The 26,475-nt window shown below is 39.0% G+C and overlaps 4 protein-coding genes and 1 long non-coding RNA gene across 7 annotated transcripts in view; all 5 read right to left on the bottom strand.

Annotated features, from left to right (window-relative positions):
* Positions 1-19,405, bottom strand: part of LOC144638224 (uncharacterized) — a 50,221-nt gene extending 30,816 nt beyond the window's left edge. Inside the window, exon 1 of one of the 2 annotated variants that reach the window (XM_078497433.1) lies at positions 18,984-19,405. In XM_078497433.1, coding sequence (XP_078353559.1) covers positions 18,984-19,339 — 356 coding nt within the window. In that variant the 5' untranslated portion in view covers positions 19,340-19,405. Of the gene's footprint in view, positions 1-5,975; positions 6,448-18,983 lie in introns of those variants that run through there. The other variant, XM_078497432.1, reaches the window with a different exon arrangement.
* LOC144638243 (uncharacterized) overlaps positions 1-26,475 on the bottom strand; it is a 45,519-nt gene that overhangs the window by 13,043 nt on the left and 6,001 nt on the right. The gene's annotated exons all lie outside the window — the stretch shown is intronic.
* LOC144638249 (uncharacterized) lies at positions 960-26,425 on the bottom strand. The gene is made up of 4 exons (XM_078497466.1): positions 26,048-26,425; positions 24,788-24,803; positions 18,132-18,465; positions 960-2,403 (listed from the first exon to the last, which is right to left on the bottom strand). Exons 1-4 carry the CDS (start codon positions 26,374-26,376, stop codon positions 2,078-2,080), a joined length of 1,005 nt encoding a protein of 334 aa, XP_078353592.1. The 5' UTR covers positions 26,377-26,425; the 3' UTR covers positions 960-2,077.
* On the bottom strand, positions 9,502-15,561 carry LOC144638229 (uncharacterized). Of its 2 annotated transcripts, none has more exons than XM_078497443.1 (3): positions 14,763-15,561; positions 11,852-12,204; positions 9,502-10,876 (listed from the first exon to the last, which is right to left on the bottom strand). In XM_078497443.1, exons 1-3 carry the CDS (start codon positions 15,032-15,034, stop codon positions 10,551-10,553), a joined length of 951 nt encoding a protein of 316 aa, XP_078353569.1. In that variant the 5' UTR covers positions 15,035-15,561; the 3' UTR covers positions 9,502-10,550. The 2 variants fall into 2 exon arrangements, with proteins under 2 accessions (XP_078353569.1, XP_078353568.1); XM_078497442.1 differs by lacking the exon at positions 14,763-15,561 and adding an exon at positions 13,024-13,434.
* Positions 21,428-24,655, bottom strand: LOC144638406 (uncharacterized). The gene is made up of 3 exons (XR_013567939.1): positions 24,572-24,655; positions 22,387-23,803; positions 21,428-21,673 (listed from the first exon to the last, which is right to left on the bottom strand). It is a non-coding gene; the product is annotated as an uncharacterized LOC144638406 (long non-coding RNA).

The following is a 26,475-nucleotide window of genomic DNA, read 5'->3' as shown; positions in this document are numbered from 1 at the left end:
AGCAATTTTCTTTGTTAGTTTCTCGATATGACTACTCCAATCAAGTCTGTCGTCGATGATCACTCCAAGTGATTTTGCAGACTTGACCTGGCTAACTTGAAAATCGTTTATTGCAACTTTCGGGGAACCTGTAAGATTACTAAGCCTCTGCCTAGATCCAATAAGTATAAACTCGGTTTTAGTCATATTTAGAGTAAGTTTGTTTGCTCTCAGCCAGTTGTGAACGTTTTCTAGATCTTGGTTTAGGCGTAACTGAATATTGTCTGTGTTGTCACTCGCGTATGTAAGATGGGTGTCATCTGCGTACATCCTTGGCTCACAATTTGAGAGACAATTCGGAAGATCGTTTATATATAATAGAAATAGTAGTGGCCCTAAAATCGTTCCCTGGGGGACACCACAACATAATGAACAACTACTGGAGAGCGAACCATTGATAGAGCACATTTGTGTGCGGTTTTCTAAATATGACCTAAACCATTGGTGTGAATTACCATATATACCGTAATGACTTAATTTAGACAAAAGGATCTCATGGTCAACTGTGTCGAAGGCCTTTTTTAGATCTAGGAAAACAACAGCATTGATTTTGCCGTGATCGATATTATATGCCCAAGTGTCTGTGGCCTCGAGAGAGACGGGGAGCTCAAATATTGTAATTTTATGGGTGTTTTTAGTAAAACAATTATTCCACTCGCGCTTGTTGGGTATGGGACAATTATAGCAGAGTCGGCGCTTAGCGCCTCGGTGGCCATCTACCATCTCATATCCAACGCACGCTCAGGGAATAACTGTTAAATATTACGCTGCAAAATAGGCCATCAAACGTTTGGATTGTCACCATCACGAGCCAATCAACATTATCTAAATCGCAAGACAAACAAATAAAAGTTCATCTATTTTTATTTTTACAAACCAGGATGAACAATAACCACGTTTGTTATACCGGGTAATTTGTGTTGTGTCAGTGGATATTTGGAATCGTAAGTCAGCCGGTGATAGACTTCTCGAATGTTTTCTTTTGTCAGAGCGAATCAAGGGATCTTGTGTTGTGTGAGTAGTTTAACGTATACGTGGTAGTTCCGTCACTGATGTACACATAGTAAGGACTATGAGTCTATGAATGAATACACTTTAAGTTTTTGCAAAAGTAACTGTTTCTTTATATTGAAAAATTATTAGCACAACAGTACCAGGAAAACAATGCACTTAATGCTTACACCCAGTACTTTATCTACAGAGGTCACAGCTATTAAAACAAAGATCAACAGATCAATAGATCAAGTATAAGATTAATTTGCACGTTTTATGCTTAAATTGTAGAAGGGCAGTTGTTCTTACTCATGTACGCAGCATCACAGGCACGACAGCGTGCAGCGAGCTATGCTAGAATGTTAACGTTAGTTTTAACGCATTGCGTGCCTATGAGAAGATGGGCACTTCGAGTCTCTTCCTATCTCGGACTACGTGGAGAACAATAGTAACTGCTGCAAACTCTGTAGCGCTGAAGACATTGTAAATATTAGTTTTTAGTTTTTAGTTAAGTATTTTAAATAACTTTTAGCTTAGCATTATTAATAGTATTTTAGGTATTTTAATTGTGTCCCCAATTAGTCCATAAGGGCTAAACACACAGACACGGTAATAAAGTTTTTATCTTATCTTTTTTTATCTTATCTGTTCAATGTTGAAAACAAACTTCGGAACTTCCGTGAGAGTGTTTTGCCAGTTTCCTACATTGCAAAAGGGTAAAATGGTTTTGACACACATTACGTAATTATTGTTAACATAACTAGAAATTCATTTGTTGAGACTTGAAACTTTTTTCTTAACCACTTTTACAAGTTAAACATTCCACGTCATATTAAACCGCTAAACTGTCACCATTGCACTCTCAACTTTTTAATTAGTTCTAATAAGAGCCCATTGCTTCAAAGATGGTTGTATAAAAGTCCCCTCCCAGGGTGATAGCCAAAATCAATGTTGTAGTAGTTTGTCTGGCATTGTAACATTGTTTTTATTTTTATGCTTCTTTTAGAACAGCGGTATACGGGCCGGAAATTGCTCTTATTTGATTTCAAAGTTCCAAGGGATTCTTCAGGCTAACTTTAAAAACTTCCAGTTCACTGATTTCAGATGGGTTTTTGCCCGTAAAATAAGTAGTGTTACTTGCATTTTCAGGGCACGTAAAGCCACAACCGAGGTTAAACAAACTAGTGCTAGCATTATGGTTCCACACTACAAGGTCGTAGCCAGTTGTGCTGCTGCCAAATGACGGCCCCATATCAATATCACACATTATACCTCCATCTCGTAGTCGTGGAGTAATTTTGACCGGTTCATTTCCAGAAGGATTAACCAGTGTAAAAAGAAAGGATTTTCTGTCTGGTATGCCCTTCAAAGCTGTGTGAAGAAAATAAATACAAGAAAAATAAGTATTCCAGTAAAACTTCAAGATCTGAGGTGTTTTTTCCTTACTAACTATTATACGGAATTTGAGCAGGCGTGTCAAACTCGCAGTCAGCAATTTAAGTAGGGCAGTTATGTTTAATGGAGGGTCTGAATGGGGGGGTCCACATGTCGGTAGTCGGTTAAAAATTCCTTACTTTGTCGGTTGTCGGTTAAAATTTTCGACCTTTGTCGGTTGTCGGTAAATCTCAGTTAATGATTAAAAGTGCAAGTTAATTATTAATTTTTGTTATTTAATTTACGCCGTTTTAAGACTTTAAACTCTAGACTGACTAGACTATATGAAAATTTGTAATAATTCATTATTTGGTTGCACTTAAAACTCGTTAACTCAGTTTTTCTAAGCAACGTGTTCGTCTAGTACCGATAAAATGATAAAATCAGTTTGTATCAGCAAATGCTCGTCAAATATTATTTACACATCGAGCGAAACTGAAATTTGGACCGTTCTCAGAAAAGAATAAATTTAAAGGCAGTGTTATTCATTTACCAATAAAACAGAAAGATGCTTATAAACTCTTTTACTCGCTTCTTCCATTTGTAAGGGATTTTTCTTTTCAATTTTTGCTTTCCTGAAAAACCAAAGGTTAACCACGTTAATGTTTGAGCTTAATACTTAACTATAGAACTACATGTGAAACATTTAACTCCGCTGCACACTAAAACTAATACGGCTAATAGAACGTTCCACACACCGTTGAGCTCACTGCTGCTTTAATTTCATCCGATATTAAATTTGGAAGCTCAAGCAGCCACCGCCCATCTGTTACAATATTGCAAATTTTCGCATTTTTCCCGTAAGTGTTTTCGCCAGGCGAAATAACTTCAGCGAGAACCTGCCAATGCCAAATTAATGCGCCTGCTCCTTTAGCCCTAAAAAACTCCGTTAGATGTTTTTTTAGCTTGGAAACACCTTTATGAGATTTTTTTTCCACCGGAACCCGGCTACGATGGCGTTCGATGGCAACCTCCTCGCCTTACAATCACTTTAACAATCCCGCTCATGGCCTGTCACCACATGAATAACCAACGCGCAGTGACGGGACGGGACGCTTTGTGGACTCGATTACCAGCCACTGTTCTACAAATGAACCTCCGCTGTTGCTCGAAAAGGTGACAGGAAACTTTATAATTGACTAAATTTTGAATTGGTGTGGTTACTTCTAAACTAGACATTTCCTAAGCTAGACATAAATTCAAAATGCTGTTCTTTCTGAACACAAACGTCCGTATAACATTGGATCATGTCGGTTGTCGGTTAGAATTTTTTTGTCGCTAATCGGTAATTTTTGCCTCGTTTTGTCGGTAGTCGGTAATATTTTTCGCCCTCTGTCGCTAGTCGATTAACCCCATTCAGACCCTCTTAATGGAGAACTTCATTCCAAAATGGCACTTTTTTTCTTCACGCCAACGAAAAGGTAATTTCAAAATATGTTAATCTAATGAGTATTCTAACCCTATAAAATCCTTTTTTGAATTAGGGTACTTGATATTTTGTCACTCTTTTAACCTCGAAGTAGAAAAGATGGATGGATCGGATTGTATTTGTAGTCAATTGATGTTTTAGCTACAGTATGTTAAAAAAGAAAGTCCTCCGGAATTACCTTACAGGATGCATCTGACTTGACCAGTCTTTTTTTGTTTTGTAATCACATAAGCAGGAACACTGTCGGATTTAGGCCTCTTTCCACCGGCGTATCAAATGCTTGGGATTACCCGTCGATGGACTTGCATCCAGTTAGGGCTTTCCACAATTAAGTTGGTCGAGATTTCTCAAAAAAGTTGCTCAAAATTACTTAAAAAGCTGTACAAAGGTTGCTTTAAAATCTAAAAAGTTGCTCGAAAGTTGCTCCAAAAAATCCAAAACGTTGCCTGTTAATTCTTCAAATATATGACTTTTTTTTCCTTTGAAGGTAAGATTGCTAACAGAAGTACATACCGTATTTACTCGAATAAGCGCCGCCACCGAATAAGCGCCGCCCTCGAATAAGCGCCGCATTTGGGACCAAGAAGTTAATAAGCGCCGCCCCCGAATAAGCGCCGCAGTCCCGATGAGGCGCTTATTCGAGGAATTCAGTATAACTGAAACTAGCACTACAAAGCAACTCTTAAAACAGCGTTGGAAATTCCTTTTCATCAAAAGCGATGTTTCGCAGTTTAAAGTTATTATATTTTAACGCTCTGTCATTATTTTTTCTAATTTTTTTCTAATTTTCGCGATGTTCAAAAAATCGCGAAATTAAAGACCCGCGAAAATTTATTTCAAACTTTTTCTTTTGTATTTTTTATGTTAATTACGTATTTTTGGCAAAATCGCGAAAATTAAGTCCCGCGAAATATGCCCGTTCCATTTTCGCGAAATTAAGTTCCCGCGAAAATAAGTAACAATAAGGTGGATAAATCGTTTATTTCTGGTTGACATTTATCATATGGCTATCGTTTATTTCTGGTTGACATTTATTATATGGCTATCATAACCACGTCTCTTTATTGCTGAGTTTTGACTACGACGTCGTCACGCATGTTTTTCCCCGTTGCGTTACGGCCAAAACAACGTTAACAAATTTATTCATAGCCACGCGATAGTTTAAACGAGTAAATAAAGATTTCCAAATTTATTTATAACCCATTCATCTATTATAGCTCCGCTTATAGAGAGAAAGAAAGAAAGAAAGAAAGAAAGAAATAAGCGCCGCCACCGAATAAGCGCCGCCCTCGAATAAGCGCCGCATTTGGGACCAAGAAGTTAATAAGCGCCGCCCCCGAATAAGCGCCGCAGTCCCGATGAGGCGCTTATTCGAGGAATTCAGTATAACTGAAACTAGCACTACAAAGCAACTCTTAAAACAGCGTTGGAAATTCCTTTTCATCAAAAGCGATGTTTCGCAGTTTAAAGTTATTATATTTTAACGCTCTGTCATTATTTTTTCTAATTTTTTTCTAATTTTCGCGATGTTCAAAAAATCGCGAAATTAAAGACCCGCGAAAATTTATTTCAAACTTTTTCTTTTGTATTTTTTATGTTAATTACGTATTTTTGGCAAAATCGCGAAAATTAAGTCCCGCGAAATATGCCCGTTCCATTTTCGCGAAATTAAGTTCCCGCGAAAATAAGTAACAATAAGGTGGATAAATCGTTTATTTCTGGTTGACATTTATCATATGGCTATCGTTTATTTCTGGTTGACATTTATTATATGGCTATCATAACCACGTCTCTTTATTGCTGAGTTTTGACTACGACGTCGTCACGCATGTTTTTCCCCGTTGCGTTACGGCCAAAACAACGTTAACAAATTTATTCATAGCCACGCGATAGTTTAAACGAGTAAATAAAGATTTCCAAATTTATTTATAACCCATTCATCTATTATAGCTCCGCTTATAGAGAGAAAGAAAGAAAGAAAGAGGGGAATGATAAGGCGACATTCTAGAAAATATTGTTCTGGGGTAGAGAGTATCCCTTTAAAGTGAAAATATATTGGAAAGCTCAATTGAATACTAACCTGAAAAGTTTGCCGTCTCGGTCAATAAAATATGCTCCATCTTTCTCGTCCGCTTTTAACTCGAACCTTCCAGAAAACATCGCACAAAGCATTGAATCCGGATCCTTTCGCAGAGTATCTAGTGTTGTTTTATATATCTTACCACCAACATTCAACGTAATGGCGCTAGCGAAGTGGACTTGATTCAATGTTTTCGTGAACTCTTCGATAGCTGATTTTTCTTGTCTCACATTGTCAAGGTCTTGCTTCAGTAGGCCGCGAGCTTCAGCCATAAGATTCTGAGCATCTGCTAACTCTTGCTTCAGCGAATCGCCAGCTTTAGTCATAACCTCCTGTGCATCGGACAATTTGGCACTAGCCAACTCAAATAAGCTCAACTCCTGTTCTTGTTTAGCAGCCATATCTTTCAGTGATTACTTCCGGCACACAGACAAAGTGAAAGTGAATGAGTCTTGATCCATGTAACCAGCGGTCAGCTTCACGAGTCCATCTCGAACCAGGCCATCACCAACCCTTTGATTACTTCCGGCACACAGACAAAGTGAAAGTGAATGAGTCTTGATCCAAGTAACCAGCGGTCAGCTTCACGAGTCCATCTCGAACCAGGCCACCACCAACCCTTTGAAGAGGGGCCTGTGAGGGGGTAAAACGAGATCTGGGAGTTGGGTAACCGGGACTGGGAATTAGCAGAAAACAATGGACAGGGAAATGGATGTGGAGAAATTGGGGAAATCGTAGGCTTGAAAATGGAATTTCGGCAAAATTGGGGCTGGGAAATGGGATTTATAATCTCCCTTATACCGGCGGGGCTCCAATATGAAATGGGTGTGGATGCCTCTTGCCTTGTTCAGGGGTTAAATTGTGGTCTTTGGTATCGTTAAGGGTGCTACATGTAAAGTATTTTTACCCAGCAAGGTGTCTATTTAGGGTTCCCACGTGAAATTCACTCACGCATGTATGTTAGTAGAGGAGAGAAAGATCGACATCGTTTGCGTAGAGTTTTCCGTTATTGCGGCGGGCCAGATGTTTGTACAAGATTCTGTATATAGACGTATCATGGATGAGTTGACTCTATAACACTTGTTCGCAGTTTTTGCGCTATTCGCATTTCCGTGCAATCTTTCGGGACAATGGCGCGAAATTCAGTATTTGATGGTAATTCTCGTGTGTCTATTTTCCTTGTGTCACGATTTTTGAGAGTTTACTGCTGATATTTAGGTTTATATCGATTTTCTTGAAAACGCGCAGTCGCACACCGAGCTAGACGCGGTGTTGTCTTTCGAACAAATGAATTTTAAACAAATATACAGCTGTTTGTATTCGAGAAAGGTTACCCTACAGATGCGAATGCGACAAACTGGCAAAATTTACTACGGGTAGCTGAGCGGCGGTGCAACTAACGTTGCTTGATCGATTACAGTGTTTTCTATATTAAAACGTAACTGCACATTTTCAGGACATTTTCATCGGCCCTGCATGTGATTCGTCCCTGTGCCGTAAAAAGGGCAACAAGCTAGAGACGACTAGACTGGGCGTTAGTGTTACATTTTATCAAAGTTTACTTAACAGACAGTCATAATTTTTCGAATTCCAATTTTTACCATAGTTTATTTGACATCAGATGTTACCTTTTTCAAAATGTTGATACATTCGAGATTAGTGGCCCTTCATGTCGCGTTTACACATGTCTCCGGTCACGGTTTCAGTAGCATGAAGTGATTAGAAATATTTACTATATTTCTACTCCGGATTCGCCGGTACCTAGGTATACACCGGGATGGAGAGAGGCACAGTGAGAGTAGAGCGGGGTCTTGCCCATGGGCACACAATGCACTGACAATAAGATTCCCGCGCCTTCCTCGGCAACACGCGATATCTGTAGCAACGAATATCGGTATAAGTCACACTGAACCCAGCACTCTTAACTTTTGTCTCAATTACTGCTTCGGTCGGCAGTTTAAGCACATTTACGATCGCACTAGTAATACCGCAGCACTGGATTACTTTTTTTTTATTAAAACGGTCATTAGCTTCAATACTACACAGCAGCAAGACTGACCAAAAATCATGTTTGTCCCTCTTGTTCACCAATAGCCTGCGTACAGGCTTTCGGGAGATTTTCGGAGAGCGCTCGGACGGCGCGAAGCGCCGGCGACGAGGTGCGAAGCGCCGATTTTGCCCCGCCGGCCGAGCGTTTTCCAGAAAGCCTGTTCGCAGGCTAGTTCACCAACGATGGGTCACGATGAACTAGATACTTCTTCGACACTTAAATAAATTAAAGTTATTCATTCATACGAAGGTAAAAGCTTCCGTCTCTTTCTTTTAATCCTGGAGTTTTTGTTAATTGATAATAAACGAATAAGGTTCTCAAACATTAAAACAAAAATTAGTTTACAAATATATATAACTCCTTCTTTGTTCTGATCAAAGCATAACCTCCTAAAGTTAACTGATGGGCTTATATCGATCTGCGTGTAAAAATATCCTAACTGATGAATTTTTGCGCCTAACTATTTTACTCCTCAAACTGATATTTGAAATAAATAAGCGCCGCCATCACTGGCAGCGCATTCACGTTCTACCAAATAAGGGAATTTTGAACTTAGTAGTATGGCGGTTCGCAAAAAGTCCTATTCTCCGTCAATCTTAACCATTCGTGTTTTGATACTTATTATCGCCCCTTTGATGTTTTTCTACGTTTCTACTTATTCACACTAGTGTTTTACGGCTATATTAGTTAAAACCTGGTTTACACATGTGTTTACCGTTCGACGCAAGACGTCGACTGTTTACAGAACACCGTCAAAGCTAAAAAGTGTTATTGAAATTAAGCTATGTATGTAAATAATGTTACTTCTTTCCAAACCACTTTTGAAAGTCAAATACTTTATGCCATGCTTACTACTTAAACGTTACACATTTCACTCTCAACGTTTTAGTTTGCTCTCATAAGAACCATCATGCATCCTCAAAGGTGTTTGATAAAAGAACGTTCTTTCCCGTGGAAATATCTAAAATCAAATCTATAAATCTATCTTCCGTCTAATTAATTGTTAATAAGAAAGACTTTCGCTGAAATTTGATACTGTACTCTACATATTTGTATAAGAACTATCAGATGCAAGATTCGAGACAAAAGTGTAATACTTTTATTGTTATAACTTGAAAAATAATAAAACACGTAATCAAAAAAAAACCTGCGATGCCTACACTCATTATTTATACCGGCAAAGGGATACCACACACCAGACATCACACAGGAAAAAGTTCTTACAACCATTAGCATTTTATTATTTCTTGCTCAGTTACAATGTTAACTGTAAAGTTAAAATATTTTAAAATAAAACAACTTTTTTGATTTTCCAGACATGTTTCAACGGTACTTCCGGTACATTAAATGGGAAAAGCCCGACTTGAACAAACAGGTCAAACACATTAATTTGACGCTTTCCTTGTAGGCGCCTTAACCTTCCGCCGTTTTTGGTCGGGTGCACGCCCACTCTGTAGTCCCGTTATAACTTAAAAGTAAATCTATAGCACTGGTATGTCACGTTATGTAACCGTCGACACTTGTCTGGAAAATTAAAAAAGTTGTTTTATTTTAAAGATTTCAACAGCGTTGCTCTTATCTCGACCAACTGTAGAGTTCTATGTAACGTTTTTACTGACTTCACAACTTCCAATCATACAAATAAATCAAGCAAGGGCCTCTTATTTATACACCCACGTCTCCGCCAATTCACTATTATTTTTAGTTGTGGCAGATTGATCAAGCTCCGAATTAAATATATGTTATCCGTTCTTGGGTGGAACACATGTTTACAGCTTCCTGTAATAAGCCACCTTCTCCTTCCCCCAAAACTCTGTCCAATTACCTAATTTATTAACAAATCGAATATCAGTCGTATTCAAAGTCATTTGAATAGTAGTACCTTATTATACATGCAAGTCGAAGGCCCTCTTCCATAAGTGCTGCCGTACTATAATATTAACCACTCACTGGATAGTTTACCACATTTCGTGGTCTTTCGACTTTTGTATGTATGAGACTTACAGACATATGGTTTGAAATACGTATTTTCTCGATTAGACGCCCCCGGCGTTTACTACAAACTTGACCCGGTGGACCCGGCGTTTATTTGACTCCTGCATGTCTTCGAGCCTGGTTTTCACTTAGCAACGGTTTTTATTCGTTGACAAAAATGTATCTGGTTGATATAGCTACAGCTTATCAAACCTTAAATAAATACCTTAGGGGCCTATTTTCAACTCCACCTTAGAGACCCGGCGTTTATTCGGTACCAGGCGTTTAATCGAGAAAATACGGTAAGCTCCCCTCTCTATTAAGCCCATTCTCAAAAAGTCTTGAAAAGACATAAGTCCCCCGGGGGCTAATGGATCTTTGACGGTAACTTCCATAGCTCGGTAAACTATCAATCGACAAAAATGACATATCCACTAAATGTGACCAGTATGATGAAAACAAACATTTCTCAGTGAACAAATAATATAATATGATTCTATTTTTTTTTTAAATCTAATGAAAGCAGATTTGAAGTTGGAACGGAGGTGATTCTAAAAGTTAACTTTAAACACTTCCAGTTCACTTATGTTAAACGGGCTTTTGCCTGCGAAATGAAATCTCTTGTTAGCATTTTCAGGGCAAGTAAAGCCGTAACCTAGATCAAGATCAGCTGAATTTGCACTGGTTTGACTGAATACACGCCACACTTCAAGGTCGTAGTACGCTTTGGTTCCGAAGCTTGGCCCCGCAACCCTTTTTCGCCGAATACCACCACAAGCACCTGGTTTTGGAGTTATCTTGACGGGTTCAGTTCCAGAAGGATTAATCAGTGAAAACAGGAAGGATTGGCTGTCTGGTACGGCATCTACAGAATCAGCTAAGAGAAAAAGGCAAAGACAAGTATCAAGACTCAGTAGTGCACTGAAAGACACGCTTTTTGTCTTCAGTTGGATTACACTTTGTGTAACTCGCACTACGTTAACGACTCGGAAAATTTTTTCGTTTTTCGAGGGAGTTGGCGCCTGACATGTTTTACGACGTCATGGTCTGCTAAAAGTCAGAGAGGAACACAAGTCAGTTCAGGCCATGTTTTGGCCCATTGCATTCGCTTTTATTGCTTGGTGTGTTGTTTTTAATGTTTGTCTCATGGGTTTGAGATTTGTTGCGGTTTCCACCTTCTAAATATAAAGGTCAGTTTCTTAATGTTTACTCATGTTTCTGACGTACTGTATACCCTATGAATTTGTCAGGGACTTGCCTTACCCTTCAGTTAAATTGTTGTCAAAATTACAGTTTTGCATGATACTGTTTCTATTATACATCCCTTAGTTTATTCTTCTTCACAGAAGTTACTCATTGCTCACGCAATTAAACTAACATATTACTTGTGTAAAGTGCAGGTTGAACAGATTCAATCGAAACAGTCTTAAGAAAAATAAACTCCTGGGCCCCGCTGATTCAAAGCTGATTACTTAGCGGTCATCAGGGAATAATGCTAACTGTTTACTCCGTATTTTTGTGGTTTACCTCCCAAAAAATCTGGGACTTTTCATAGTTGAAAGGAGTTTGTACATTTATCTTCATTGTTTGGTGGTTTTAAACTCATTTTGAGAAATACTTTAGAAAAGTATTTTCAACCCTCAAACACAACTGTAAACCATGCCGCAATGTATGAAATCCACCTTCCACTTGTTACCGTTTTATTTTATTGCTTAAGGTGTTTTTGTATTATCATTTGCATTATTTTGTGTTTGCTTAAGGTGTTTCTGTATCAGTTTTTGTTTAGTTTTTGTTTTTGCACCAAGATTTTAAAAATTACTTTGTATTGGAACAAATCAGATAGAGCTGATACCTGACTGCCAAGATTTTGAGGTGTAGCCACCGCAGATGTATTCTCCACTTTTTATCACCACAAGAGTAGGACCCTTGTCATCGCAGCAGCGATGAAAGTCTGCAGGCGTATATCCATCTGTGGAAGCACGGAACAACAGAGAACAAGTAGCGTCATGCGGCAACCAGGATGTAAGAGCTAAATGGTGACTTTCACTCTTTATTATCAATGAGCATTCAACTAGGGATTTTTGTTCCATTTGCGTGATAATCCCTTGGACTTGATAAAACTTGGCCTCTTTAAGTAATTCTTTTCGAATTGTTTTGTCATCTGGGCAGAGGAGCTCACCGTCGCGCAGGTAGTTCAAAATGTACCTTTACAAAACACAAACAAACAAACAAACATGACGAACATTGTTTTCGTTTAAGATTATACGCCAACAAGTGTTGAAATAAACTTGTTCCTGTCGTGTACGTCGCGTTAATTTGCTTCATTTTGAAATGTTACCCCCTCCCTCGCGTTAATTTCCTTTATTGGGAGGTAACTTTCCTTTCAATTCGCGTTAATTTAAGTCGCGTTAATTTCCAATACCTTAATTAACACGAGTGTAATTTCCTATAATAAGGTAAATGCTTAATATAGTAAACGTGTTTACATCAACAAAATTAATGCGAATTTTTGAAATTCGCGTTAACAACATGTATCGTTTATTTCCTATAATAAGGTATGATAATTTTTTTTTTTTTGGGGGGGGGGGGGGTAGGGGGTATGGAGTGGATGGCGGCCTAGGCCTATCAGCAGCTGGTGAATGTGCTGGGTTAAGTTCATGATTAACATATTTGATATTAGATTTTTTTCGGGGGTAGGAGATGAAAACTGAGGCCATTTCTAGTTGACATTTATTATATGGCTATCTATAATCACGGGTTCATCTGCCACCACCCTCGTCTCTTTATGAGTACCTCGGCTACGGCATCGTCACGCATTGTTTTCACGTTGCGTTACGTCCCAAACAAAGGAAAAAAATTATTCATAGTCACGCGATAGTTTACATACCCAAGTTAATGTAGATTTCTCAATTCATTTATGACCCATTTATCTTTAATGGATCCGCTAAGTGAGAGAAATAGGGAATGATAAGGCGAAAGTTCTAGACCATTCTAGTGTATTGGAAAGCTCAATTTAACACTTACCTGAAAAGTTTGCCGTCTCGGTCAATAAAATATGCTCCATCTTTCTCGTCCGCTTTCAACTCGAACCTTCCAGAAAACATCGCACAAAGCATTGAATCCGGATCCTTTCGCAGAGTATCCAGTGTAGTTTTATATATCTTTCCACCTACATTTAACGTTATGGCGCTAGCAAAGTGGACTTGATTCAATGTTTTCGTGAACTCTTCGATAGCTGATTTTTCTTGTCTTGCACTGTCAAGGTCTTGCTTCAGTAGGCCGCGAGCTTCAGCCATAAGATTCTGAACATCTGCTAACTCTTGCTTCAGTGAATCGCCAGCTTTAGTCATAACCTTCTGTGCATCGGACAATTTGGCACTGGCCAACTCAAATAAGTTCAACTCCTGTTCGTGTTCAGCCGCCATATCAGCGACTTTATACTTCCGGCACACAAAGCAAAGTGAAAGTGAATGAGTCTTGATCCAACTAACCAGCGGTCAACTTTACGAGGGGGGAAATGGGAAAGTGATTTGGGCAAATTTTCACTGGCAAAATGGGATTTGGGTCACTGGGATTGTAGCCTGTGTAAAGCCGTCCTTGGGGCTGGGAATCAACAAAAAACAATGGAACTGGGGATAAGATTTGAAACAACAGCCCTCTAAGAGGTCATGTGGTTACCGATATTTCAACAGACTTGTGTTTACATTCGAACTGAGGAAATTGTGAATAGCTAAAATGGTTCTGGAATGTTCATAGTGTAGTAATGATAAAAGTGGTACCCCCCACTCCCGCCTTCATCAATTATTTTACAAGAAATCAGATCGACAAAAATATGTTAAAGATTTTCTGAGAGATTTTTGGTGAACGTAGTTGTCGTAGACTTTCTTACAAAACAAATAACAGATATTGATGCTGGCGGGTCTAAATGTGTTTTTAGTTTACCTCTGGTCCTAATAAGGGGGAAAACATATTAAAGGCAACGGGTCGTTATGACCCTTTTCTGCAAAATATAACGATCTCCTTATACTCAGAGATAAATTCAGATATTGATTCCAACAGTTCAGGTTCGTTATCAAATTTGATAACCATGTTACGTCACAACATGGCGGCCATTTCAGAAATCGGGGACTTTCGTATTCACTTCGCTTTATTCGTTATTTGTTCGGTTTTACTCGGGTTATTATCATTATTTCGGTGTCCACTGCTACACCTAAATAATGATAACTCGCCGAAAACGCGTTGTATCGACCTGAGAAGCTGAACGACAACAAAGAATGAAACAACGAATCAGGGTAAGTCAACTTTATTCACAAAATATACATTTTTATTTTACTTTTAAAGCAAAATCGTTGTTTCCCATACAAACCCTTATAAATCGAATCTTTGTAACACAACACCGCTCGTAAGCAAGAGCCACGTCCAAAAGTAATCTGATAGAGAGCTTGGGCCGCCTGTGGCTCACATCACTGAGCGACCGCGCAAACACGCGAGTCAGGCTCGTGTTCTAATATGGCGTCGGACTTGGTTCGTTCGGGGCCGACTAATTACGAAGATTCTACACCTAATGAGCGAGTGACACATTTGCATATTAAAGTCCCAACAAAACCCGTATCCACGTGTTAAAAACAGTTAACGAGTCAACGAAGATTGCTCTACCTCTATTGAAAAAGGAAAAGAAGAAACGGTACGGAAAAAATTATAGTGCTTCGAAGGTTCAAAGTGAAAATCAAGGAAAGCTTTTATATTTTTTTGTGACTTTATACCTGAAGTGTTTGCCATCGCAGTCAATAAAATATGCTCCATCTTCCTCGTCCGCTTTTAACTCGAACCTTCCAAAAAACATCGCACAAAGCATTGAATCCGGGTTCTTTCGCAGAGTATCCAGTGTAGTTTTATATATTTTACCGCCGACATTCAACTTGACTGTGCTAGCGAAGTGGACTTGATTCAATGTTTTTGTGATCTCTTCGATGGCTGATTTTTCTTGCCCTTCATTGTCAAGGTCTTGCTTTAGTAAATCGCGAGCTTCTGCCATTTCGGCACTAGGCAACTCAAAATAAGTTTAATTCCTGTTTTTGTTTAGCAGCCTTACCAGTGATTTAGTGATTTTACATAAACTGAACACGTGTCAGTATAACATTACTTCCGGCATGGCAAAGCCAAAGTGAAAGTGAATGAGTCTCGATCCAAATAACCAGCGGTCAGCTTTACAAGTACATCTCGCACCAGGCCACACGAGCCAGCCCTTTCAAACAGAGTAAAATCCAGGCGGGAGAGTCGTCCCGTTTGGGTTGTAAATTGCGAGCTTTGGTAGGGTGGTAAAGAAAACGCTAATGTTTTTACCCAACAAGGTGTCTTTAGGGTTCTGGTTTTAGCTTAATCAAATAAAGCTTAAGCCAAGTCTACGATTGGTCACTTTTAGGGGGGTTTAAATTCAAATTTTCCAACGGGTGTCCTCCCCCATCCCCCTCCCCCGTCCAACTCGGAAATATCGTGACATACGGTTTTCCCTTACGTACCTTTAGTTAACCTAAACGCATTTGGTATATCCAGATTTTATTGTTGCTTACCACGTACTAGCCTGCGAACGCAGACGTATTTCCGGCTGTCGTTTCTCTCCGCCGAAAAAACGTCTGCGCCCGGCCACAACGTTTCCGTGACGTAGTCTTTTTTTTCTTTGCCTCATCACACAGATCGCGTGTGCCCGCGGCTCCCTCCGCCGTTGTGCCGGCCATTCTCCCGGTGGTTCTCTGGTACGTTGGGGGCTTCGCTAACAAAATATGGACCCACTGTCCCAGGGTGGTGCCACTACTGCAGCATGTCACCCCCCTCTCCGTCCTTCGCCCGCCTTCACTCATAATTTAACGGCTGCTGCGCTGCTTCATTCTTCCTTGGGTCTTTGTTAGAATCTTCACCATCTAAAAATAGTGTTCGTTTCACTATTTATAATTTTATGTGTCTCGCCAATTTCTACTCGGCGTTCAGTTTGGCGCCGCTTCCTTCGTCACGCGCATCGGGGCGTGGTACATTTACACGGCAACGGACACATCAGTCGATCACGCGTCTTCTTCATCTGCTACATCTTCAGCGTTAAGTGATGCTGATTTGACTTTTCAATCCAAACACTTCACAAACTTTCCCTCCTCGAATTCTCATGGCTTTTCGGCCCTGTTTTCTCCGCGCGTCCCTCGCAGGCACACGGTGGCACTTCTGGTTTTCTGGCCTAACTCTGTTGGCTTGACGCGGTCGTGGCTCGGTTCGCGCGCTTTTTCGGCGGAGGAACGACAGCCGGAAACGTCTGCGTTCGCGGCAACCACGTACAAGCCCTGCTAAAAAGGCATATCACAAAGACTAAACAAAAGCAAAACAAACAAATAGTGCACTCTAGTTTTTTTTTGGTTTTAACATTGTACAAATGCTGAGTGTAATGTTCTTGCTGGCCTACAGGTCTTGCTATAATATTACCTAGAAACATACATGTAGGCACGCAATGCATGCAGAGGCAGGGCGCACAATGCATTCACTGTAACTTCAGCCCTAGCACACATTTTTAGCCTACCATGAAACACGATTTATTGCTCAAACAGTTTTCTCCTTTACGGCTTTTCAATGTCGATAACAGTCATTTCAGAACTGTTACCGGAGTGTATTAATGCCAATTTCCAGTATTGCAAGGGAAATCAATCCAATGTTACAGCTGTACTTCTTACTTGCATTGTTAAAACATTGTCTAATTATTGCCTTACAAGACATATTGGAAGTTTCCTTCTTTACAGTAAAAAATACTCAGCGTGTACCACCTAGTATTTGAGAATAGTTGTGATTAGCAGGGAACAGACTGCATTATCCGTTTCAAACTTTCAAAGTAAACATATGTTTTGAAAATTGTAAATCATCCGACCGTGGCTTGAGTGTGATCTCATTTGAAATATCAAATACTACTAAGCGGCATGTGCTGAGAACTAAAGGTAATTACCGGTAAGAGACATTCTACAGGTTAACTTGAAATACTTCCAGCTCACTTATTTCAAATGGATTTCTGCGTGTGAAATAAGAATCCTTATTAATTTTTTCAGGACATGTAAAGCCATTGCCCAGATCAAGATGACTTGAAACACTACTGTTAGTGCTGCTCACGCTCCATACTAGGAGATCGTAGTATTGTGTGGTGCCCAGGGTCGGCCCCAAATTACTATTACACAGTATACTTGCGCCTAACTTTGGTGTCATCTTGACTGGCTCATTTCCAGAGGGATTGACGAGTGTATACAGGAAGGATTGGCTGTCTGGTATGACTTTAGTGGAACTGCCTATTAAAGTAAGGAAAACAAGCAGAATATTTGAATTATTACATATTTTTGGGTGTTTTTAATTATGACCCTTGAATAAAGAATACCCAACAACTATTATAATATATATAATATATATAAATACTCCATTTATCAAATCCTGAACGCCTGTTAAGGAAATTTTCAACGATGGGATTATTTTGACTACATATAATATTCGGTCACTAGGATCCATTCTCCTAACATACATTTAGCGTTTTCTCACAGGGTAATTTAAAAACTGCAACACTCAAAGTTTGTTTTCAATTCCCCCACTATTTGCTAAAAGCTGAAAATCAACAATTTGTGTTTTCAGTCCTCTGTTATTGACCTCCAAAGGGGGGTTCATTTGAACCCATCAAACCCCCTCTCCTACGCGCCTGAAAGTGATGAGGAGTCTATAGAACAGCTAAGAAATGCTACAAGTAATATATGAACCCTCTTCAATGGCCATAATATAACTTTAGGTTGTAATGGATAGAAATGTTATTTTTAACTCCAAAAATTAGTTAAGAGAGTGATGATAATGATCATTGCAGTGAATTTCCAATTATTCCAATTGCAGCCCTGAATTTTTTTTCAGGCTTCTTTATTCCAATTTTTCTTAAATTGGAAATTAACTGCAATGATCATTTATCACTCTCATAAACATCCGCAGTTCATATATGAATCATTTCATATACAATTTACATCAAAAATAATTAAATAAATTAATTAAATTAATTAAGTAGTTATTGAATGGCAATCAAGCATGGATGACAGTGGCTGGAATAAAAGTGATAAACCCATCATTTTATTTCATACCTGATTCCCAAGATTGTAAGGTGTAACCACCAAAGATGTATTCTCCACTCTTAATCACCACAAGAGTAGGACCTTTGTTGTCACAGCAGCGATGAAAGTCTGCAGCCGTATTCCCGTCAGTGGAAGCTCGGAACAACAGAGAACACGTGGCATTTGGTGGCAGCCAGGATTTAAGAGCTGAATGGTGGTCTTCGTTCTCTATTATCAAGGAGCCTTCAAATGGAGATTTTTCTTCCAGTTGACTGACGATTCCTTGAACTTGAAAAAACTTGGCTTCTGCAAGCAGTTCTTTTCTAATTTTGTCATCAGGGCAAAGTAACTCACCATTGCGAAGGTAGTTCAAAATATACCTTCACAAAAGAAAGAAAACAGTTGTAAACAACAACAAGATCTGTTAAGTTAACTTTTCAGTGTAGTCTCAAATGTCCCCCAGGAGGTCAAGTACTGAAGCATAAAAGTGATGGGGAGGGGGTGGGGGATTCAGACTAAATTATGGTGGCTATTACAGTGGTTTGGATATGGTTAGCTATCTTGATGGGGGTGGAGTCGTTAAGTTCAAGCTTGTCATATTTATTGATGATTAAATGTTTTTTTTTTATGGACAGGGGAAGCGAGAATCTTTGTCACACTTAAATTGGTCACGCATCCTATCTCTTTCCCCGTTGCGTGACAATCTAAACATTTTCAAATCACGCTATCACTAAAAGTCCTAAAGTGAATAAACGAATTATATCAATGGTCAGTAAATGTCTTTCAACATAGCTTCGCTAGAGAAGAACAAATAATTACTACACAGTTCTAGTTATCTTGAAGGTTTAAAGTGGTTTTGGTTTACTATTTCGAAATACGTACCGAAACAGTTCAGCATCTCGATCAATAAAATATGCTCCATCTTCCGCGTCTGCTTTTAACTCGAATCTTCCAGAAAACATCGCACAAAGCATTGAATCCGGATCTTTTCGCAGAGTATCCAGTGTAGTTTTATAAATCTTACCACCAACATTCAACTTGATCGTGCTGGCGAAGTGGACTTTATTCAATGTTTTTGTGATCTCTCCAATGGCTGCTTTTACTTGTCTTGCATTGTTCAAGTCTTGTTTCAGTAAGTCGCGAGCTTCTTCCATAAGCTTCTGTGCATCGGATAACTTGGCACTAGCCAGCTCAAATAAGCTCATCTTTGACTTATCTTCGTCTTGTTCAGCAGCCATATTTCAGAGTTTTCTGTTTCCGGCCCCTGAAGCAAAGTGAAAGTTAATGAGCCTCGTTCCTGTGAGCCAGCGATCAGCGTTGCCTCTATTTGGAAACGAGTCCGTCACGCAAATTGCACCATTTGAGCATGAGAAGTGCCTTATCGTGACATTGCTCCTTTAAATTTCTGTCAGGCAGCATACTTCCGATAATCCTTGTGTTCAACACGGTCTTACATATCAATGTCACACAGTGCTGTGCATGGTAGCCGTCAAAAACCAGTCACTCGAACTCACGAAAACCGTATTTAATTTGTTTCTGGTGAATTTCAAAGTTGTTAAAGCAAGATCTATGAAAATTTTATATCAGTGATTCAAAATGCACAGCGAACATTTTCAACTGAAGATGACATAGGAATGTCGAATTTTTTTGTAAAGTTACAACTGTGTTTTTCCTTTGAAAATTGTTGTTACTTTTCTGCTTTTATTAACGACCATTTGAAAACCGTATCATAATCGAAAGGAGGCTGGAGTAGGGGTAGGGAGATAGGACACCCCTATAACGATACAAAAGTCTTGAAAGTGGTGGGAGTGATTATAGAAAAGAAAGAAAGAAAGCCAAAAAACCATATTAAAGGCAATATTTTTCCATAAGGCCATGTGGTCAGCGCTAGTAATATTTAAACTTAGTTAGAAAGACAACCGAAATCTCGCTTTGATATTGGTCTTTGTTTAACTGGGTGAAAAATTGTTTCACGTCTCCGCGCGGCTTTGTATATTGCTGGTTTGAAATTTTACGTTAACAGGCAACAAGTTTTATTTTGAGGGTTTCAGTGCCGTAGCATGGAGACGGGCCGGGGGGCCTAAGCCCTCCAAAAAATTTGGCCAACACAAAGTAAAAATATTCAAAAGTAGAACAGTAATAATGTTAGGATAATGTTGGAGTAACATATCTGATCAATGGTTTTAACCAGTTAAAAAATGTTGAAAATGCATTCAACCCTGCTACGGCACTGGATTTATAATTATATCTCAGTTTCAAAACATATGAAGTTTTGTACAGTGGAACCCCGATATAACGATCTTCGATATAACGATGAATATGTTATGTCCCGGCAATAGTAAAATGTATGGGACGGAACCCCGATATAACGATTCCTCGATATAACGATATAATTTTACTGCCCCCTTGGCATATCGTTATATCGGGGTTCCACTGTATAGAACAATCAAACGACAGACCCAAGACAATACTATTACACTTTTATTATTATTTATTACTGAAATAGAAAATTTAGGAGATGCTTGCACACGATACTCCATATAGAGAGTCAGAGAGATACAAATACCAGCCGTCAATAAATTAAAGTATAAACACATACATATTATGAGAATAAAACATTTAATACAATGCAATGTTATATTTTACCTTATTGTTACTAACTGTTGACGAAATTGGAAGAGGCCAATTTCGCGAGACTAAAATTTCGCGTTTTCGCAAAAATTTAGCGTTGAAAATGGGAATAAAATTTCGCGAAGAAGTTCCAAATACCGAGGATTCGCTTTGTGGTAGCCTTTTAATTGACGCTTCAGATTTTAAGTTCATACTTTACAGTCCGGGTACAGTCAGAACCATAACAAAACAAAACTTAACAGGTTACTTAGCAAGTTCGTTTGCTACAAACTCGACGCTATACTACACAGGTCAGCACAAATTTACAAGTCTCTGCCTCGTCCCAAGGCGTCCTCGTCCTTGGTCGTGCACGGTTCGCTTGGCGTTGTGTTAAAGGAGCTAAGTCACGGACAATTCAACTTGAAAAAATTGGTAATTTTTTTTTAAGTTTGTGGCTCATAATCCGTCCTAATCTTGGTCGGTCGAAACCATCCTTGTTTATTTTCAGGTTTTTATTCTCCGTTCGTGTTTTTCTATCTTAGAAAACTATTACATGTATTTTGAAGTATTTTTCTATTTAAAAGCAATCAGAAAAATGACTTAAAATACCGTGACATAGCCCTTTTAAGGCGTTCTGCGACTGACGTTTGGGACTGACGTACACGAGTACACGGTTCGCTTGGCAGCCCCCCGCGCTCTAACACGCGGTCGTTGTATGATTCTAAAAAAGAAAGCCTGGAAAAAGAGAGACGTGTAAACAGACGTTATACATTAAAAGCTTTTTACAGCAGTGTATTTCGCGACCTTAATTTTCGCAGGTCTTTAATTTCTCGGTTTTTTTGGAATAGCGAAAATTGTGTCGCAAAGTAGAAATTACTCAAAGACCCCTTTTCTAGAATCGCCCACACCTAGCTTTTTTGTGGTTATGTGGCTGGATAAAGACTCTACGTTTTCTTCTTGGCCTTAAGGTGACTTAATACATTTTTGAGGGGGTAAGTGAGCCCAACTTTTAACTCTCTTTAAAAATATTCAGGAATGTTCTTTCTTTCTCCTTTTACTGTTTTTTAAAGCATATAGCCATCATATGCGACATTTGACCAATAAAAATGTTAATGAACAATCAATAAAGAGCCAAAATGAATGGCCGAGTGCTTAAGAGGAGACTGGGCACTAGTTGTTTTAACAGCGTTTTTCTCAAAATCTACCCGTACGACCCCACCTCAAAATTTCAGAAATTACAAATTGGCTTTGATTAAACATTCATGCAAAGTAAAATAAAAATCTGTAAGACAGATTTTTCGCAAAATAGAAAAATGTGATATTTTGCCCCTTTAAAAAATAGCTCAAATTCTGCCTTACAGATTTTTATTTTACTTTGCATGAATGTTTAATCAAAGCCAATTTGTAATTTCTGAAATTTTGAGGTGGGGTCGTACGGGTAGATTTTGAGAAAAACGCTGTTAAAACAACTAGTGCCCAGTCCCCTCTTAAGCACTCGGCCATTCATTTTGGCTCTTTATTGATTGTCCATTAGCATTTTTAGTGGTCAAATGTCGCATATGATGGCTATATGCTTTAAAAAACAGTAATAAGAGAAAGAAAGAACATTCCTGAATATTTTTAAAGAGAGTTAAAAGTTAGGCTCACTTACCCCCTCAAAACTGTATTAAGCCACCTTAAATGCTAGCGTGTACTTTCGTATACGTCTAATCGTTGACGTTTTATTATCTATCAGCTTTCTAATTAATTTTGATTAGAGGGAAGTACTCTATCCAATTTATATTGTACCTCTATTAAGCGGCCACTTTTCAAAGTCCCGAGGGTGGCCGCTTAATAGAGGTCGAACTGTATTTCTTCTTGGACTTGAATCCTTGTGCGTTTTTGCTATTGGAAACAAATTTTGATAAATATTATTCAAGCCAAGGGAAGTGCTCGCGCGGACTTCAGCTCAAAGATGCGCTCAAAAAAAACCTGCTCAAGGAGTAGCCTGCTACTCACATGCACTTTGGGCTCGCCGCGCGTTCTTTCCCACGTGGGGGAGGAATGCGTGACGGGCCCAAAGACGGTCTATGTAGCTTAGGAGGCTACTCAAACGATACTCAGAGTTATCTGATCAAATTCGTAGTTTTACTGCTCTAACTGATCATATCCATATTTAGTGTATATACTTAAACAGTGGATAGCGCTTTTGGCGCGCGCTGATTGGCTACATCCTTTTCTATTCACCTCCGAGTAACGCGCGCGAGAAAATGTTTATCATTGAAGAAGAAAAAGTCTTGTCAAAAATCATTCTTTCGGGCTATATTATCTCACTGTTTTTAAGTATATACGAAAACAACCTCAGCATCGGTGGCTAGTGTGGATATTTCGCGGCTCGGTAAATATCCACCACTAGCCACCTCCACTTCGGTGAAAAGTTGTTAACTATCCGAAGTCGTTTTAAAACTCAAAACAAAATATTTAAGGCGATCTTTTATAAAAATAATCACGAACCTTACATTGTGTTATATAGCTACAATTGGTGGTTTTCGTCGGCGTAACAAAAACTGTTGTTTCCATGAAAAATAGCAGAAAACTATCAGATTATAGAACAAGCAGAAATAAATACTTTGTCCTAATTATTATATTTATAGCTTAGGATTTTAGAAATTTTGATAAGGTCACATGCAATATCTCGAAAAAGAAATAATATTTCAACTTGATTTTTTTTAACAGATTACACCCAAAAATATGGATATTTTCCAACTAAAGGATATTTTGGAATTTGAAGTGATTCTAAAATTTTACTTTATATACTTCCAGTTCACTGACAGGAAACTTGCCTGTACCGGTAAAATAAGTAGTGAAAGCGACCTCTGAAGGACTTTGGAATTCGTCTCCCTTATCGAAAACACAACATAAAAAGTTGTCTGAGCGGTCAGGACGTACTATCTGAAAGTTGTAGTAACCTTTGGAGCCGAAACATGGTCCCAAGTTTATTTCACGATGTATTCCACCCTTGCCACCTGTTTTGCGATTAATTTTGACCGGTCTACTTCCAGAAGGATTAACCAGTGAGAACAAAAAGGAATGGCTGTCGTCTTTAAAACCACCTGAATAAGAAAGCAGAAATTAATTAAAGTACACTACCCATTCAATCCCCACTTACTGTCCATTTAAGGCGTGGCATGAATCTAAAAAAAAAATAAAACATATTTTTGGTAGAAGGCAATGTTTGGAATTCAGGGTAATAATATATATATTGTGTTTCGGTGATTCAAAAACGATGAGGACTTCTCTTAAATGCTGCAATCAGAACAATTGCACGGTACTCTCCCTATGTACGTGGTATAGAGATATGCATCACCCCCATCACTTTACAAAAGAGGTCCTGTGAATTTTATATTTAGATACTATTTATACATTTAGATTATTTATGTATACAGCTATTTCAGTTAACGTTGTCCGGATCAAAGCTAAAAGACAAGACTGAAAGGCAGTATGGGTAGAAGAAGAGAGCAACTGCGCATGCTGAATACTAAAATATATAGTGACATGACAAACGCGAATTTGCACGTTTTCTTTCTCTTCAGACATGTGAAACAAGGTGCTTTTAGCCACACTGAATTTTAGAAGGATTTTAAAAGTCAGAGCTAAGCGACACTAAAAGTAAAGCTACAGAAAGGCCTCCTGAGAAGAAAAACAAACTCGCGAATTCTTCACGTGCGAAATACAAATTTGTGCATTTAATGAAGCTTATATGCAAATTTGTAGTGAATACCCAGAACGCCATACGGTATTGCCTTTTAGCTTTAAGCTTTGACCCGACAACGTTTATTGAAATAGCTGTATTTAGATATTACAATAAATTAAAAGCACACCATATCCCCAGGATTGTGAAGTGTAACCACCACAGATGTATTCTCCACTTCTTATCACCACAAGAGTAGGACCTTTGTTATCACAGCAGCGATGAATGGAGACGTTTGCCCTTCCAGTTGATCAATTATTCCTTGAACTTGATAAAACTTTGCCTCTGCAAGCAGTTGTTTTCGTGTAATTCCGTCCTCTGGGCAAAGCAGCTCACCGTTGCGGAGATAGTTCAAGATGTACCTGAACGGCATTAATGCAAGATAAAAATGTGTCATGACGTATAAGAATAAAAATTGATATTTGATATTTTTTTCGTTAGGTTTGGTGAGCTGAGGGGATTGAGAGTTTTAAATTGAGAGGTAAGAAAAACTGACGCAATTGTTTGAATGCTTAATCTCGGACCTCCTCGATTTGAATACCTGGCTCCCTCTGCGTCTCTCTTTTTCTCCTGGTATAACCTTCCCACGAGAGGTAGTCCCCGTGCTGCAATCGATGCGTATTTGCGTCGTCACGCGTCGCTTCTTTCCCTTGCGTGACGACCCAAACAATAATTTATAACACAAGACACGCGATACGCCGATACCTTTATTAGGGCCTGTTTACATGGAAGGCGGGTGCCCCGGCTAACCGAGTTACCCGGCTAACCGAGTTACCCGGCTAACCGAGCTACCCTGGGCGAGCCAACTTTTCATACGTTTCTTAAGAAAACGTATTGAAGCCTTTACATGCTAGAAGGGTAACCCGCCTTGCCGGGGCACTCGGTCTACTTGCCCGGGGCACCCTTCTAGGCGGGATAGCTTTTTGCCATGTAAACGGTTATTCCCGAGCTATCCCGGCTTGCCGGGATAAGTTTTCGCGCGTGTATTTAAACTAAATTTGAAGTTAATGGCATAAAATGTATAAATTCTGGACCCAAACAGTGCTATTTGATCAAAATTAGTTTTATCGGTCGGCTGGAAATATTTCTTTGAGCAACAGCTAATTAATTCAAAATTTTCGTGGAAATGATTATCCTAATTCACGACACAACAAATTTAATTTCAATTTGGCGGCCAAATACTGTTGAATTTCGATTGAATTTCGCCAAAAATGAACGCAGTAAATTTCTGAGAACTTGCACATCAAATTAAAATAGGTTTGAAGACGAAAAGCCTTGATTATTCAGTAAAAAGTCATATTTTTCTTCAATCATTTGGAGCTACATTGTTTTCCCATGCCGTGACACGCTTCAATGACGCTGTCTCAACTCGGGTAGAAGGGTTGTGAATTCTGCATGTAAAGGCGGGCTATGTTTCATCCCTTCTAGCTGGGTAACTCGGTTAGCCGGGGCACCCTCCCTCCATGTAAACAGGCCCTTAAATAGATGAGAAAATGAAGAAAGCCACTAAGAATTTTTCCAATGATAAGACAAGGAGAGGCCTTTAGTTATATTGCTTGCAATTGTTCAAAGTGGTTTTAAAAAGCTAACTAGATTTAGTACATACCGGAATAGTTCAGCATCGCGGTCTATAAAATATGCTCCATCTTCCTCGTCCGCTTTCAACTCGAATCTTCCAGAAAACATCGCACAAAGCATTGAATCCGGATCCTTTCGCAGAGTATCCAGTGTAGTTTTATAAATCTTACCACCGACATTCAACTTGATCGTACTAGCGAAGTGGATTTGATTCAGTGTTTTTGTGATCTCTTCAATGGCTGCCTTTTCTTGTCTTGCACTGTTCAGATCTTTCTCTAACAACTCACGACCTTCAGCCAAAAGCTTCTGTGCTAATTCAAATACGCTCAGCTTTTCTTCCTGCTCTTTAGCAGCCATAGTTGTGACAACCAAAATCAGTACAGCTCTTCAGAATACTTCCGGCTTGCAAAGTGAAAGTTTCAGATGAACCGCGTTCCTCCTATTCAGCGGTTTAAA

Source organism: Oculina patagonica, chromosome 14, assembly GCF_052425735.1.
Source record: "Oculina patagonica isolate OP01 chromosome 14, crgOcupat, whole genome shotgun sequence".
NCBI classification, from domain to species: Eukaryota; Metazoa; Cnidaria; class Anthozoa; order Scleractinia; family Oculinidae; genus Oculina; species Oculina patagonica.
Note: the sequence above shows the minus strand (reverse complement) of the source record. Positions and strands in the feature narration are given on the sequence as shown.